Raw genomic sequence first — 18,059 nt, 5'->3', positions numbered from 1 at the left:
AAAAACCCTTATCAACTAGCTTTTAAGGCGTGGTTCCCCACTTCCCTTACGTACCTGACAATGTGACGACACATTTCACTATTCTAATATGAATTGATTTGGTTAGACTATGTTAGAGATGGGTAGAATGGGGTCCTTGATGTTACGAAGGAGAGTGGTTCTTCCCCTTTAATAGCTATCCTTTAAATTGTGGTTTCCCACTTTCATTTGGTACTTTCTAAGCTATTGTGTACGGATTTGGGATATCAATTAGATTCCAAAGTTAATTTCTTGTGTTGAATAACCTTTTTAGGCACTCAGATTGAGATCTAATGAGCTAAAGCTTGAGAAGCAGTTGGAAAATGCGGAAGCAGAGATTTCTTCATACAGGTATTCTTGAGGTTTTAAATTTCAAGCAAAAGAACCACATATTCAATGATTGAAATTTGTTAAATATTTGACGATAGTGCTGCCTGAATTGTTGGCGTTCCTGTGAAGATAATCCATTTTCAAATGTCTGCTTTAGCCTCGATTTCAAATTGTAGATGGATTTGATAAAAGTTCTATCTTTACTGAAATCATTTCTCCTTTGGATATTGTTTTGTATACTATTCTAAAGCATCAAACACTGCAAATCCCTGGATTTGACATTTTAACCTAAAGAGTGAAAAGAAAAAGGGAAATTAAATAGGGAATCTTTCGTGCACTACTAGTCCTTTACATTTGTTTGTCATATTAGGAGTTTAAATTGAAGTACTTAACTTCCTCAATAAAATTCCTCCTTAATCTAAACGGAAGTAGATGGCTGCTTTCCTCTCCCCAACTTTATTTTCTTCTGGTGGAACATACCTTATTTTCCCTAATGAAAGTATTTATTATTGTCTGAGAAAAAATTATCAAACTTCAATCTGCTTTTGAATAAATGGCACTTAATTTTTCGCAATATTCAAATAACTTCCATGATTGATATAGAGACGGTATTTTAATTTTATTTTATTTTTTAATTAAAGAAGAAATTCATTAAGATGAAGATAAGAATAATACAAGATAGAAGATAAGAGTTCCTCTATACAAGAGCAAAACAACCAAAAGATCTATCTAAGAAAGCATAGCTTTCCAATCTCTCAAGTCTCAACATGTTTAAGAGGGAAAGTCCTCTATAAAGATCATGAGCTCTACACCAAATGTTATTGCCATCTTTTCTTTTTAATTTTTAAATTTAATACTTTAGCTCCCCAATGATGAAAGGTGATTTCATGTTTGTTTTCATTGTTCATTTTGCTTAATTTGTTTATATAAGGATTTTCTTAATAAATGTTGCAGAAAGAAAATGTCAAGCCTAGACAAAGACTGCCATGATATGCGGACGACCATTGAAGCACTTCAAGAGGGTAAACAGATTTTAACTGTAAATTATCCCTACTCATGTAATTTTCTATTTGCTTGCATCTGTGTAATACTTTTGTAAGGCTGGTGCTTTCACTTATTTGACGCTTATAAGAGGAAGGAACAAGCATTAAGAAGGAATATTGATGTGCAATGGTTATAACCAAAATTGGCAAAACAAGCTGTATATTCGTTAGGGTCATTTTTCATCTGAATGTATCTTTTTTGGTGATTTCTCAAACTAATTCCTATTTGGAATGCTACCTTGCGAATGAATATGCATATATAGGTGTATGCATAGATGGGGAATGGGATGGAACACAACCTTTAATTATTCCCAATAGTTTAAGGTGTTAGTTAGAAGCTAATAAATGAATTTATATTCTAGCACACCCTTTGAAATTCATTCATTTGTATTCATAAGAATGTCACTGGAACGAAACCATTGAACCATGTCAAGAACCATACCTTCCAAATGTTTAAGCTATTGATGGAGGCAAATCAATGGATTTATGCTTTCACAAGAACAATGTTCAGACATGCTTAACAAAAAATGCTAACCAACTGATAATTTTGTCCACTAACTTTTGAATATATATGTTGAGATGACAAAAAAGCACTGACCTTTCAAATTTGATGACAAATTTTACGTGAATTTAGTCATATATGAACTCAGTTGATGTTCATTCTCTTCCATTCATTGATACAGAGAAGAAAGTGTTGCTTTCTAAGCTGCGAAAGGCGTCAGGCATTGGAAAGTCAATTGAGAGTCATGTTTTGAAAAAGGATATTTCTACATCCACCCAGGATTTAGGTATGTATGCCTCGGTTGTGGTTGTTACTTTGTATATTCTAAATAAGCATAATGGTTATGGTCTATATGTGGATGTCCAATCAAGCAAGTGTTCATGCTAATTTCAAGTCAAATTAAGCCTGTTTTCATGGTTCTGTAGTTTTTTTTTTTTAAGGAATAACAGAAGTAATTGGTTTAATAAAAAAATTCTTAACATGAAAATGAGAATTCAATTATTCAAAAATGAGAGGGAAATGGACTTGTTTTGGCAAACAAAATTTTTACCATTTGCCCTTTTTCTCTTTTGATAGAACATCATTTATCCTATTTCAGTTTGTCTCCCCTTGCATATACTACAAAAAAATGAATAGATGATGATGATACATTGTTTTCTTAATCCATGTTTTTTACTAGTTTAATATCTCTGCTTATTTTTTTATATTATGCTGTGCAGCAAGCGAAGATGGTGATGCAGAAAACAGGGGTGCTCATGATGCTGAAGCATCTAGTTTATCCACAGTTCCTGATACTCCACACTCAACTTCTGGAGTTTCTCCTGTTCCTCGTGATCAGATGAGAGTGATAGAGAACATTAATGCGCTTATTTCTGAGGTAGCTTGGTCTATTGGAAACTCAGTGCCAACCTCTCATTGCTCATTACTGTTTTTATTTATTGGTTTTTTCCCCTGTCCTGCGCCATATGTTTGTTCCAAGTATTCTTGTAATTAAATAGGCTTGGCATATTCATGTGTCTACCTTTCTTATGTAGTTGGCACAGGAGAAAGAAGATTTGATGAAAGCCTTGACACTTGAGTCATCTGAATGTTCCAGGATGAGGGTAAGTCAGTCAGGGCCATGTTTTTTTTTATGTTTGAACGAGGAGCTTTTTTGTTATTTTTATTTTTGTTCTTAATCATTTTGGCATAACTTACTATTGTTTCTACCATGGAAGAGAGCACTTCATTGAAAGCAAGTTTGATGTGTTTGCTATTAGGGGATGAATTAATTAAGACAAAACAATAACAGCCAAGCTTTGTTCTACTTAGTTGAGTTAACTTCAAGGATTATATAATGCCAGTGTTATGTCATGAATTATGTGAATATTTAAACTATTGAAATCTGAATCTTTTAAGAATGGTTAAGCAAATTGTTGGGTCTCCCTCTATCTCTATTTATTAGGCTACTCTCCATTTCTACCATTTTTCCCTTAATAAATGCTACTATAACTTTCTCCGCATTGCATTCCCTAAATGTTATTTCACTGTCCAATATTCGAATGATAAGAATTTAGGTGCTTTACATAATATCAGACATTTTCTTATACTGTTACACCTATAATAGTCCTTGCTTTGGTTGAAGTTTGTGCAGTTTTCTAATATTTATTTTTTCAAATGAAAGACCTCCGATGAAGGCAACAACAACAAAGCTGTCCCACTAGGTGGGGTCGGCTACATGAATCAAACGACGCCATTGTGCTCTGTCATGTATCATGTCTATAGAGAAATCGTCTACATGTAGATCTCGTTTGACCACCTCATGGATGGTCTTCTTAGGTCTTCCTCTACCTTTCACCTCTTATCCATCTTCCATCTCATCCACCCTCCTGATTGGGTGTTCTGTCGGTCTTCTTCTCACATGTCCAAACCACCTGAGACGCGATTCAACCATCTTTTCCACAATAGGTGCTACTCCAACTCTCCCTTATATCTTCGTTCCTTATTTTATCCAATCGCGTATGACCACTCATCCATTTCAACAAAGACCTCCGATGAAGGCGCCACTGAAAAACAAATACTGCCCAAAATATAAACCAAAAGAAAAGTTTGGATTGTTTATGGTGTTTGTCCAAGGTATTGAATTCTTATAAGGTGACTTTGGAAGCAAAAAAAAAGTGCTATTGAAGAGAAGCAATTGGTGCTTCTTTTAAGAAGGGAAAGAAACACACTTTTGGTTTTGGAGCAACATTCAATCTGTTTTCTTATTATTATTGTACCCGTTTATCTGTTAATTTTAGTCGGAGGATGCAGACCACAGATTTTTCTTGTGTGTTTTCATATAAACCATTTCATCACTTTTCAACTCACTCTCCAAGTCCATCTAGGTTCCTCCTTGATCAACTCAATTGGAATTGGAAAGCTCAGCCTAAGTTCAATATTGTTTTGGACAATGATACTAGATAGGGTTAATACAAATAACTTGTTGCATATTTGTAGTCCTTACTATAGGGAAGCGATTCCGTGAATCGATATTTCCAGGTATTCTTGGGTGACAGTGTACCATACGTAGCTTAATGAAAGAGGCAAAGAGCTCTTATATCAGATGGTGTGTTTAGGAAGCATTGAAGCCATTCACAAGTCGTCTTCATCTAGGCGATTTTGCTTTTAGCATAGTTGATCCTTGATACAAACATCCACATGTTTAGATTAGATTGCTTTGATCTCTGATCTTTTCTTTTCTCCTTTAGCTAATAATATACTGTACCCAAATTAACTAGACACTGTAGTATGTCTAACTAATGCCCAATTAATGTGTTGGTATGCAATTTGTAAAAAAGCTCTTTGTCGGATCTTATAAACTTTGTTTTATAATTCTGGTCTATAGTTCCATTCCAGTTCACTGTTAGTCTTAACTGTGCTATTTCTTCTGTTTGCTTTCCTGTTTGAAGGAGATAAACAAGGAATTATCATGGAAACTTGAGCTCCAGACTCAAAGATTAGAGCTGTTGACTTCTCAAAGCATGGTCAATGAGAATATTTCAGGAAAACAACCAGAATTTACTCCTATGTACGAGAACACCCCCTATGCAGATGAGGGTGATGAGGTAACTTTTATGTGTTCAATTTGCTTTATTGGGTTATATGAACTTCATATTATCTTGAGTTATGACTAGAGCATATCCTTTATACTTCTATGAATCCTTGCCTCTTGTTTACAATATCCCCATCTCAAAATATCTGTCAATTTCGGCATAGTGACTAAAAAATCAATGTATTTCGAACACTCCTTTGTCTAGAATATGTGTTTCACAGTACCACTATAAAATTTATATATCTTTATTGAATTTGTAAGGATTCCATGGGTGTTGGTTGAAAATTGAAACCTTGATTATATTATTAGGAGTGAAGATAGTTGACCTGTAACCGTTAGTGGTTGTTAAGACTTGAGAACAACGGTTGGAAAACTAGAAATCTAAAGAAAAGAAAATAGGAATTGATTTCTGTTTCTTTCTTACTAGGTGGTGGAGAGAGTGTTAGGATGGATTATGCAGCTGTTTCCTGGTGGGCCTTCGAAGCGAAGAACTAGCAAACTTCGTTGATTGGATATACATTGAATTTTTAATTGTTGTGATCAAACTCTACAAAGCTACCGGGATGGATTGTTATACCATTTCCCAGTAATGCCACCAAGGAAAAGGAACATCAAATTTCAACCCAGATCCACAAGTAACGTGTCGACAGAGTTTCTACCAATTTGCTTTTTTGTTGCTTTTCACCTCCTCAACACTGGAGGCCGTGATCTGTATATTTTGAGTGAACCACAGCGAATTCTTGAAAAAGAAATGAGCTGCTTTTCGGAGCTGCTTATTGATTGTCAAATCCGGCTGCAATTATTTTGGAAGATGGCAATAAAATCTGTTATGCGGTTTAATCTCTTGACTGAGTTCCAAATTTTTGTGCTAATAGTATCTGGATATGAAAGACTGCCCAACCAGAAGCTTGGTGGGGGATGATGGAACCATCTGGTCAACAAAAGACTTAGAAGTGGTAATGTGAATGTATTGAATGTACTAGTGCAAAACGTGATATATAATGGAAGTCTGTGTTTTTCAATCACATAGATATATCTTTTAAGTTTGCACTAACATTATATCGCTTATGGACGTTATGCCCTGAAGCTTACTATATATAGTGAAAACAGCATTCCCCAGCTAATGAAACCTTTAGCATTTGAAACATTTTGCTAATGAGTGGTATGTGATCTATTTTCCATAGTAGTAAATGACACGTTGCTATCAAAAGGTTGTCAGATACCTGTTACATTGACACCCCCGAAGTCTTTGTACTCTTCGCTTCGTTATTTCTTGTTTGAACTGCTGTTAAAATACAATGTGATTTACTATAGTTTATAAAGAGTAAACTACAAAAATGCTCGAATAATTAAATCGCTAATAAAAGTATCTTTAATTTAGTTAACAAAATTAACTTCAAAATTTTTTTCACAAAAATACTCAATCGTCAAAGTAGACAAATTCGTTCACCCGGATGGCTGGTGTGGCGCCGTTGTTATAACTCCATTCTGTTGCACCTCAAACCTTAAGGCAGCGTTTGGTGCACTTCACACAGACACAGAGACATGGATACGTCAAAATAATTAAATCGCTAATAAAAGTATCATATGTTTGTTTGTTAAGACACAAATTTTTTATGGACACGTTAGTACAAAAGTATACACAAAATACATGTATTTAGTATACTTTTAAAATAATGAGACATAGAGACAATCAATTAGATACAATTTTTTACTCATTTACCCCTTATTAATTTCTTAATCCTAGTTTTTTTTCTCTTTCTCCTTCTCCATCCACGTGACCATTCTCCTTCCTCCCTCCTCCCTCTTTCCGCCGTCGCATCCCGTCGTCCAGATTCGCTGTCAGCGTTGCATCTCTTCGTCCAGATCCCTCGTCCAGATCCACCGCCGCTGCCGCGTCTCCGCTTTCACCCAGATCCGCGTGCCACCGCCACTGCGTCTCCTACTTCCTCCAAATTCGAGCGCTGTGTCTCCTCCTCTGTCTAGATCTGCGCGCCGCCACTCGTCTCCTCCTTCGTTCAGATCCGCCGTCGCCGCTAAGTCTCCTTCTTCGTCCAGATTTGTGGTTGTCGCCTCTCTTCCCTCTTCGCGATGTCCATGGCCGCCTCTCCATCTTCTCCTCCGTCCAGATCCGCGCGCCGCCACTCGTGTCCTCTTTCGTTCAGATCCGCCGTCGCCGCTACGTCTCCTTCTTCGTCCAGATTTGCGGCTGTCGCCTCTCCTCCCTCTTCACAACGGCCGCCTCTCCTTCTTCCTCTTCGAGTTTGCCATTGCCGCCTCTTCCTCTACATTGATTCTTCTCTTTTCACAGTTTGCTCTTTAGTTACCTTCTCCTCCCTTTTTGTTTTTCTGTTGAAAAATAAAAATTTTTGTTGATTCTTATAAATTTTTTGCTGATTGATTTGTGGTGAATTGTGTGTGATGATGAATCTGTAGTGGTGGAGATGGTGGATGATAGTGGTAGCAACGGTGGCTGATATTCTTTTTTTTTTTTTTTTATAAGAATAATATGAACTTTTTGTAATTTTATTGTGTCTTGTTCAATGTTTACCAAACACAGTGCATAAACACTAATAATTTGTGTCCATGTCTTTAATATCTATGTCTCTGTGTCTCTGTCTCAAAAGATACATAAACCAAACGCTGCCTAATATTCACCACATTTTCTTCTCTCCCAAGTTGATCTTTCTTTTTGTGTTCCTCCACCTTGTGTGCTTCACCATTTGCCCTTCTCCCTCTTCCTTCTAGTGTTGTCTTTTCACTTCCTCTTTAGTTATGTCATCCTCTTCCGCTTTTTACCCTCAGCCCATCACCCTTCATCCTATGTTGCTTACCCTTCAGTCCTCTACCCTTTACTTTAGTCTTCTCCTTTTTCTCTTGTAGCTTCTAGATATGTGTTGGGGTGTTTCTGTCATTTGCACTTTACTCTCTTCACTGGCCTAACAAACATATGATATTATTAGCCATAGGGCAAGCATGCATCACATGCATATGTGTGTTTTGTTTGATTGTGTATTAATTGTGTTTGCCTATGTGATTATTATGCTTACTTACTATATTTGCTACATGCTGTATTTGTATTCTACTTGTGTTTGCTTTGTTTGTATTGTTTGTCTGTGCACCAGAATTTTGGAGGACTGGAGGAAGGCGAAAATTAGGGCTTAAATTAGAAAGTAATTAGAAATAAGAACCTTAGATAACCTACCCTGTTTATGGCTTTCAATTTATAAACTTTAATATTTAAATCTGAGTGTCAGAGTTCTAGGATCGCCTCTGACTTTTCCAGGACCTTATATATTATATATGTGGGTACCTCTACTATGCTGAGAACCCCCGTTCTCATCTCATATAAATGTTATTTTTAGATGCAGGTCGAGAGGCACCTCGCTAGGCATCTGGAGTTTCGATCGCAACAGAGTTGGGGCTTTTTGGCTTTTGTCTTTTGATATGATATATGTATACTTATATATGTGCTAGTCTTCTCCTATATGTATGTTTTATTTTTCGGCCTCATAGAGGCTTGATGGAGACATAGGGTCTGTTTTGGAGTATTTTGGATGTTGGGATTGTATATATGTATATAAATATTCTCTAGCCAGTCTTAACTTTGCAGGTTGAGCCCGGAGCTTGACTATTTTGTATCCTTAGCACTCCGATCCTATTATATATATATATATATATTCTTTGTACGCAAGTAATCGTTACCTTAAGCGTTGAGCTTTTATTTTTCACGTTTTTGCTTAACCAACTTTCAAGACTCCTTGAATATTATATTTTTTCAATTATGTTATGTATGTATATTTTATTTTACAAGTCGTAATATCACACTACCTCTGTTTTACGGCTTAAGCGTAAAGTTTTGTGTAGTAGGGTGTTACCCTTTCTAAGTTGAATGTTTGATTGGGTCCCGCAAACTACAGATGGTAGAAAGATCATCTAGAGTTAGAGGTCTTCATGTTGTTAACACCAATGATGATGATGACAACCATGCTGACATTCATGATGATTTGTTGATGCCAATGTAATGGCGGTGGACAAAACCTTTCATTGAGAGGGATGAAAGTAGTGTTGCTGATGAAAGGAGATAGATGTTCATAAATGTTAAGCCCAACTACTCCTTAGCCCCCAAGAAACGGTCGTCTAGATTGACCCATGAAGTCAAGTCCGGATACACCCAACAAATCAACCTACCCAACCTTCGCTAGTCTCAAGTTCCATGACCTGAGTCCAACCCGACTTAGGGAACAAATTTGAAACCCCCTACTTCAATTGTAGTGGCATAATTATCCACTCAACTGCAACCTCCATCACAATAGGGAGATAACTTTCTACTACGATTTGATAAAGATCATATTGTTGAAGGCCATATCCATGAACCCACTTTATAAATACTCTAACACTCATATATTTTATTCATTCATTTTACACTTACCATTCTTAAACCTTTCTTGACTTAAGTATCAGAGTTCATTATATGTACCTTGAATTGTCGTTCTAAAGCTGACATGAAGGAACTTCAGGCGAATTCACCACCATAAGGTCTCGAAAAATTATAAAAAAATAATTGAATAATTAATCATTAAATTAAAATAGTTAAAATGCGTCTGGAAGGGTTCAAAAATTAAAACTTAAGAATTTAAAAATTTAACGATGATGATTGAATTCAAAGAATTTTTTCAAGTGGAAAATTGTAATTTATTTCGGAAAAAAGTGAAAACACGCGTATTGGTAATTTAAGCGGCTGTACCGGCTTAAATTTGCCTGGTACTGTGAGGGAGAATTAATTAGGAGTGAATGAGCTTAAGAAATTAAAATTCATAATTTGGGGAAGAAAAAATAATTAGAATACAAATTAAAATACTAATCTTAAAAGTTTTAACCTAGAATTGGACCAACGGGCTAAAATGAGTGAACCGAACCCAAATTGGACCTAAACCCACACTTTATAAAGCCCAATTTTAGCACAAAACAATCAATTCTCCCCTATTTCTTTGAGAGATACATGGTTAGAGAAGAGAGACGAAAACTCAAAATCCTAACTCCATAAACTTCAATCCTCCATAACTTTTAATCCAGAGCTCCGATCGCCACACTGTTTTCAGCCACGCGAAGCCCATCTCCTCCTCTACAATTTTATTCAAAAATTTTGGTAAGCATCTCCCTAACTAAACTGTAGTTTCGTTGTCCCCATGAGAATTACGTTTTTGGCTAGTGTGTTCATGAAACTTAGTGATTCTTGTATTTAGGGAAAACTCTAGCTTGAGTTCTAACTAGGTTCCAACTAATTTTAATGGGTAAAAGTAAGAGCCACTTTTTCCATGTGTTCATAAAACTTTATAAAATCCTAGTGATTGAATATTGTGTATGTTATGTGAAAATAGTGTAGATTGGTATTAGAAGCATTAAGTTGATCATTGGTGATATTTGAGTTTGGTGGAGGTAAACTTGGAGCCTAAACTTAGTGAAATTCAAGAATTGAAGGTTTGATCTTGGCTTCTTAGAGGTATGGTTTAAGTTTCATTTAAATACCATGTAATATGACATGAAGTCCTAGGCTAGATGCCCATAGGAATAGAATTGAATTATGTGAATTGATGGAATTGAATGTTGTTGATTAATTGTTGAATTTGATTTTGGTTGGTGTGGTTGCTTGTTGTGGGTTTAGTGTTAATGTTATGATGGAATGGATGTTAATGATTGAGATTGTGATTTGATCTATTATCTATAACAATATATAATGCTAAAACAAATTTTGGTGTCCAAATTTTTTTTCAATTTTATCCTTTCTTATCTATTCCACTATATGTCAGTTATTCCACGTTAAAAAACTACCACTACCTCATCTTTTTTCTTATGACATACATATCAGTCAGATTCTCTCCTATTTCAAACATCTACGTAACTATTATAATTATTTCTTTCTCTCCTTATTATCTCTCACCTCACATTACGGTTTCTGCATAATTAAAAAACTTCCTTCATTTTTTATGCATTTTTTCATGCCTCTTTCTCATTTCACCTAAATAATATTGTCCTAAATTTAAGTTTCAATATTATTCTAAATGAGAGAAATTTATTATTAAAAAGAAGTTTTTTATATAACCGTCAAGTTACTTTAAATAAAAAATTTTTCGTCTATTTTAAACAGCAATTCATTAAAAAATTTCTATTGGATATAAATCATTGTTGCAATTTTTTAAACAATAAAAGTAAAATAGTTTAAATAGGATAATTTTTTTTAAATAAATGTACAAAGAATAATTTTTCTCTTTAAATTATAATTATTATCGTACTATCTAATATACTCTTAATATTTATACAGTATATGATGACAATTGGTGTCTAAATTTAAGTTCCAATATTATTCCTAAAGAAAGATTTATTATTAAAAATTATTTCATCAATTATGTTAAATAAAAAAATTTCTACCATTGACGATGGCCAAATTGCATAGGTTAGGAATTTTCCATCAAAATAGAATTGACGTTGCAAGTATAGTCCTAACCGACAATTGACCATCCATGAAAAGAATAGTCACAATCAACACAATATTATAAACCGAGAGTATTTAACTCCCAGATCGTTCTCCCTAGGAGTTGCAATTGAAATGTCATATCATTGGCTATGAGATATTTTTGGAGTTTTGATTATAAGAGGCAAGAAATTAAAATAGCAATAAATTAAATGAACATGCAAGAAGACTCTTGGTGAGAATTGGGGAATTAAGGATTCCTATCCTAGTTGTGAACCACAAACATGGTAATTGTGTGTGAACTAATCCCAAATAGTCTATCCTAACATCGAGGATAAGTCAAAAGGGGCATAATTGATTCCAATCCCTAAGTCCTAGTCAACATTAGTGGGTCACTTAGAGTCAAGAGAAACCAAACCAATTAACAATCCTCACACAATGTGGAATGGACACCCACAACTCAATTTCACCCAAACACCCAATTTTTCAACCAAGAGTGTGAAAACTAAACATGCAAAAATTAAACATCAAAGCAATAAAATGATCATGCAAAGAATTAAAAGTCAAAGCAATTAAATGCAAGGAAAGGAAACTTCAAATGCAAGAAACCTCTTGGTGTGGATTGGGAGCTAAGGTTACCTATCCTAATCATTGACCACAAACACATGATGATTATGAAGAGTTAATCTTACTTAGTCAACCCTACATCAAGGATAAGTTAAATAGGCATAGTTGATTCCAATCCCTAAGTCCTAAGTTAATACAATTGGGTCATATAGAGTCAAGGAAGACCAAATCAACTAACTACTCTAATGTATCAAACAAGAATGGACATCAATGACTCAAGGGTCACCAAAGTCATCAATTTCAAGCCAAGAATGAAGAAAAACTAAGTAAAAACCCAACCAAGCATTTTGTCAAACACTTGGTGTGCATGAAAATAAAGCATGATAAAATGAGAAGAAATAATAAATGCTACAACTACCAAGCAAGAAAAGTAAAGATAGCAACTCAATAAAGCAATAAATGACATGAAAACATAAATTGCATTAAATGTAAATAAAATTAACAAAGAGTGTTCATAACATAAAAATGACAAAATAAAGGAAATAACAAAGGAAATGAAGAAGAATAAAGATGAAATAACAATAAATGACAAGGAAAAGTAAATGAAAATAAAAATTAAAAGTAGAAATTACAAGAAATTAAACTAAGAAACCCTAATTCTAGAGAGAAGGGAGAGCTTCTCTCTCTAGAAAACAACCTACATAATGCTAAACTAACCCTAATTTCTCTCCCCTTCACATTGAGTGAGGTCTTCTTTGATATAGGTAAAATTAGCTTTAGAAAGTCCAAAAACTGGGCTCTGGAGGCCCAAAAATTGCCCCAGCGATTTCCAATAAGTGAGTCGCGTGCTGGGACGTGTGCGTACGCATAGTTGTGTGCGTACGCACACCTGCTAATTTTCTTCTTGTGCACACTGATAAACCACTATTTTATGGTTTATCTTGTGCTCAATTGAATGGATTTTATCAATCTTTCATACACTTGTTCATACAAAATGCATGTTTTACATTCTCCTTCCTGATTTTGTGCTATGATTGAAAACATGCTTCTTTGGCCTTATATTTGCTAATATTAATATTCTCTTATTACCATTCGATGCCGTGATATGTGTGTTAAGTGATTTCAGAGATTACAGGGCAGGAATGGCTGAGAGGATGGAAAGGAAGCATGCAAAAGTGGAAGGAATACAAGAAGTTGAAGAAATTGTTAAGCTGTCCAGCCTGACCTCTTTGCACTCAAACGGTCATAAATTGAGCTACAGAGGTCCAAATGATGCGGTTCCAGTTGCGTTGAAAAGCTAACATCTGGGGATTCTAAATAAAATATAATTTGCCATAGTTTCTTTGAGGATAAGTGATGCAAACGTGTGGATCACGCGGACGCATCACATCTGCGAAAATCAGCATGTTTGAATTCACAACCAGCAAATTCTGGGTTGTTTCTGGCCCAGTTTTCGGCCCAGAAAACACAGATTAGAGGCTATAAAGTGGGAGAATCCATTCATTCATTAATCAAGCTTTAATATACACAATTTTAGGATTAGATGTAGTTTTTAGAGAGAGAGGTTCTCTCTTCTCTCTTAGGATTAGGATTTAGGATTTCTATTATGTTTAGGCTACTTCTTTTCAATCACAGGTTCAATGTTCCTTTAATTTATTTTCTACTTTTATTTATTCTATTACTTTAATTGTTATTTATCTTTTCAATTTGGCTTATGAACTTCATGTTAGATTTTAATTTCTATTTAATGCAATTTGAGAAATTTTAGATTTAAGATTTCTTTCTTTTATTTGTTACTGCTGCTTCCCATCTGAAGGCATTTTTATTCAAGTAGATTTTCTCCCTTTTGACTTTGGTTAAGTAATTGGTAACACTTGAGTTATCAAACTCAGCTGTTGATTGAAATTGGAATTCTTTGCTGATTAATTTGTACTCCAATAACTCTAGTCTTTCCATAGGAGTTGACTAGGACCTGAGGATCAAATCAATTTGTCCACTTGACTTTCCTTTGTTTAGCAAGGGTTAATTAAAGTGGAAGCAGAATCCAATTCTCATCACACCTGATAAGGATAACTAGGATAGGACCTCAATTTCTTATACCTTGCCAAGAGATTTTATTATTATTAATTTATTTTTCTCGTCATTTAAATTACTTGTTCCCTATATTTCAAAAAACCCAAAAATACACTTTTACTCATAACCAATAATAAATCATACCTCCCTGCAATTCCTTGAGAAGACGACCCGATGTTTAAATACTTCAGTTATTTATTTTTATTGGGTTTGCTTAAGTGACAAACAAAACTTTTGTACGAAAGGAATTCTTGTTGGTCTAGAAGCTATATTTGCAACGCGATTATATTTTTGTGAAAATTCTAGATCGCGCGAGAATTTCGTTCGTCAAAATGGCGCCGTTGCCGGGAAATTACAAACGTGTGCCTTATTATTGGTTATTGTAAATATTTTCTTTTTAATTAATTTTTTCGAAAATTACAAAAAAAATTTCAGATTTTTATTTTAAAACTTTTATTTTGTTTGTTTATTTGATTTTATTTTTGTTTTTAATTTTTATTAGTTGCTATGAGTTCTCACCCCCATCGCTTTGAGTTTGGTTCCAATGTTGTTGCAAGGAATGGAAATTATAACAGGAACATGCATCAAGGTCAAAACAATCAGAGATGGAAGGAGCCACGAGAATTTGATCAGCCCTTTCGGCAATAACACCTTCCACAGTACCACAGACAAAGACCATTCCACAATGCATGCCGAGACAATAGTTATGGTGGACCCTTTCGTGATAACCAACCTCCACCAAATTACTATAGTCAACAGCCATTCCAGGGAGCGTACCAAGATGATGGATATGGTGGACCCCATTGTAGTTACCAACAAGGCCCACCATATGATTATGAACCGCCTCCTCAACACAACTCTGGACCACCATACTCACAAGCCCCCTACTACCAAACATCATCACATGATTCTAACCTTTATCCACCATATCAACCACCCTATGAGCCATATGAGCCATACATAGATCCACCCCAATTCCGACCCTGTTACTCTCAAGGACCACCACCTCCATATACAGCACATCCATATCCATCAATCCAAGAGCCTTATGATCCTACTTATGATATCCGAGCAGAACAAGAGTTAAGGGATCGTCTCAAAGAAACAATGGATCAATTTCAAGCAACCCAGCGTCAATTGGACCGAGCGATAAACCAAACAGCACCCGAAGCTTTCATGGCTAAGGAATCTCAATTTGAGAGAAAGGAATTGAAGTGTGCTGTGCAACAAGTGGAAAAGATGGAGAGTGATGAACCACCCTCTTATCATGAACCTTTCCTCCCAAATAATGAGCCCTCACATCCACCTCAACCTTCAATGCATGATACTATTGGTGTTCTTCTTCAAGGGCAAAGAGAGATGAAACGAGGAGTACTAGAATTCGTGACTGCCTTTACCGAGGTAGTAAATCGATTAGCTTCTCAACATCTGAGCACTCAAAGTACTCCCATGGCTACATGTGGAGAATCAAAAGAAGAGCGTAGCATGAAAGAGACACTAGAAACTCCGGTGGACAATGAGGAACATGGCTTTGTATTGGAACAAGTGGAGGAAGCCATAACAGTTGCAGAGGAAGAAGTGGTTGAAGATTTAGGAGATGCTGAACCTCCATGGGAATCTAGAATTGTAGAGTACCCCTCTAATAAGATTGAAATTGATGTCAAGAAGGCCAGTGCACAACCTCCATGGCATATTACTTATGAAGACTTGGATGGGATAGATCAAGAAGTAAGTTTCCTCGGTGATGAGAATCATGCATTAAGTCCTCTTGGTGATAAATCTATGATGAGCGGATATTTTATACGCTTTTTGGGGTTAATTTCATATAGTTTTTAGTATGTTTTAGTTAGTTTTTAGTTTATTTTCATTAGTTTCTAGGAAAAATTCATATTTCTGGACTTTACTATGAGTTTATGTGTTTTTCTGTAATTTCAGGTATTTTCTGGCTGAAATTGAGGGAGCTGAGCAAAAATCTGATTCAGGCTGAAAAAGAACTGCTGATGCTGTTGGATCCTGACCTCTCTGCACTCGGAATGGAATTTATGGAGCTACAGAAGTCCAATTGACGCGCTTCCAATTCCGTTGGAAATTAGACATCCAGGGATTTCCAGAAATATATAATAGTCCATACTTTGCTCAAGGATAGACGACGTAAACTGGCGTTCAACGCCAGTTCCATGTTGCAGTCTGGCGTCCAGCGCCAGAAACAGGTTATAAGTTGGAGTTCAATGCCAGAAACAGGTTACAACCTGGCGTTGAACGCCCAAAACAGCCCAGGCACGTGAGAAGCTTTAGTCTCAGCCCCAGCACACACCAAGTGGAACCCAGAAGTGGATTTCTGCACTATCTATCATAGTTTACTCATTTTCTGTAAACCTAGGTTACTAGTTTAGTATTTAAACAACTTTTAGAGATTTATTTTGTATCTCATGACATTTTAGATCTGAACTTTGTAATCTCTGACGGCATGAGTCTCTAAACTCCATTGTTGGGGTGAGGAGCTCTGCTGTGTTTTGATGAATTAATGCAACTATTTCTGTTTTCCATTCACACATGTGTGTTCCTATCTAAGATATTCATTCGCGCTTAAATATAGAGAAGGTGATGATCCATGACACTCATCACCTTCCTCAATCTATAAACGTGTGTCTGACAACCACCTCCGTTCTACATCAGATTGAATGAGTATCTCTTAGATTCCTTAATCAGAATCTCTGTGGTATAAGCTAGAATCCATTGGCAGCATCCTTGAGAATCCGGAAAGTCTAAACCTTGTCTGTGGTATTCCGAGTAGGATTCTGGGATTGGATGACTGTGACGAGCTTCAAACTCGCGAGTGCTGGGCGTAGTGACAGACGCAAAAGGATAGTAAATCCTATTCTGGTATGATCAAGAACCTATAGATGATTAGCCGTGCGGTGACAGCGCACCTGGACCATTTTCACTGAGAGGAAGGATGGTAGCCATTGACAACAGTAATCCACCAACACACAGCTTGCCATAGGAGGGACGTGCGTGCGTGAAGAATAAAATAGGGAGAAATCAGAGATTCAAAAGACAAAGCATCTCCAAAACTCCAACATATTCTCATTTACTGCATAACAAGTATTTATTTCATGCTCTTTTATTCCTCGTAATTCAATTTGATAAGTGAATTATTTTCCTGACTAAGAGTTACAAGGTAACCAGAGATTGCTTCAAGCCAACAATCTCCGTGGGATTCGACCCTTACTCACGTAAGGTATTACTTGGACGACCCAGTGCACTTGCTGGTTAGTTGTGCGGAATTACATAGTGTGAAGTAATTTTCGTGCACCAAGTTTTTGGCGCCGTTGCCGGGGATTGTTCATGTTTGGAGAACTGACGGTTTGTTTTGTTGCTTAGATTAGGAAAAAATTTTTCCTTTTGGTTTAGAGTCTTCTATTATTATTTTTGGTTGAAATTTTCTTTTTAAAATCCTTATTTTCTTTTTTTTTTAATTTTTAAAAATTTTTTTCTTAGTTATTAAAATTACTTCTTCAAAACAAGTGTTACATTTGCTGCCCAATTGGCTAGAGCATTGGTCTATGTTCTTGGTAATTGGGTATATTCTTTTCAAAATCTTCTTTTTCAAAAATAATTTTTCTATTAAATCTTGTGCCAAACTTTAAGTTTGGTGTTTTCTTGTTGATTTTTCTTTGGTTTTCGAAAATTTTAGTTTGGTTTTCTAAAAATTTTAAGTTTGATGTTCTATCTTCATGTTCTTGTTGTTCTTGTGAGTCTTCAAGGTGTTCTTGACTTTTCCTTGTGTCTTGATCTTAAAATTTTTAAGTTTGGTGTTCCTTGGTGTTTTCCCTCCAAAATTTTCGAAAACAAGGAGCATTAGATCTAAAAATTTTAAATCTTGTGCTATTTTATTGTTTTTCTCTCTCCTTATCAAATTCAAAAAAAAAATATTTTCTCTCCATTTTAAAGCAAATTTTCGAAAATTGCTCTTAAAAT

General features: G+C 35.5%; 1 protein-coding gene and 1 long non-coding RNA gene across 2 annotated transcripts in view; one reads left to right on the top strand and one right to left on the bottom strand.

Annotated features, from left to right (window-relative positions):
• Window positions 1–6,201, top strand: part of LOC107612956 — a gene marked incomplete in the record, with an annotated part of 17,345 nt that extends 11,144 nt beyond the window's left edge. Inside the window, 7 exon segments of the mRNA XM_016314756.2 lie at window positions 293–369; window positions 1,303–1,370; window positions 2,075–2,179; window positions 2,613–2,770; window positions 2,928–2,996; window positions 4,824–4,979; window positions 5,394–6,201. Of these exon segments, the coding sequence (XP_016170242.1) occupies window positions 293–369; window positions 1,303–1,370; window positions 2,075–2,179; window positions 2,613–2,770; window positions 2,928–2,996; window positions 4,824–4,979; window positions 5,394–5,474 (714 nt within the window).
• Window positions 3,059–4,817, bottom strand: LOC110265867. Its single transcript, XR_002352354.1, has 2 exons — window positions 3,922–4,817; window positions 3,059–3,558 (listed from the first exon to the last, which is right to left on the bottom strand). It is a non-coding gene; the product is annotated as an uncharacterized LOC110265867 (long non-coding RNA).

Source organism: Arachis ipaensis, chromosome B08 (genome assembly GCF_000816755.2).
Source record: "Arachis ipaensis cultivar K30076 chromosome B08, Araip1.1, whole genome shotgun sequence".
NCBI lineage: Eukaryota > Viridiplantae > Streptophyta > Magnoliopsida > Fabales > Fabaceae > Arachis > Arachis ipaensis.
This window is presented reverse-complemented; position numbering and strand designations above follow the sequence as displayed.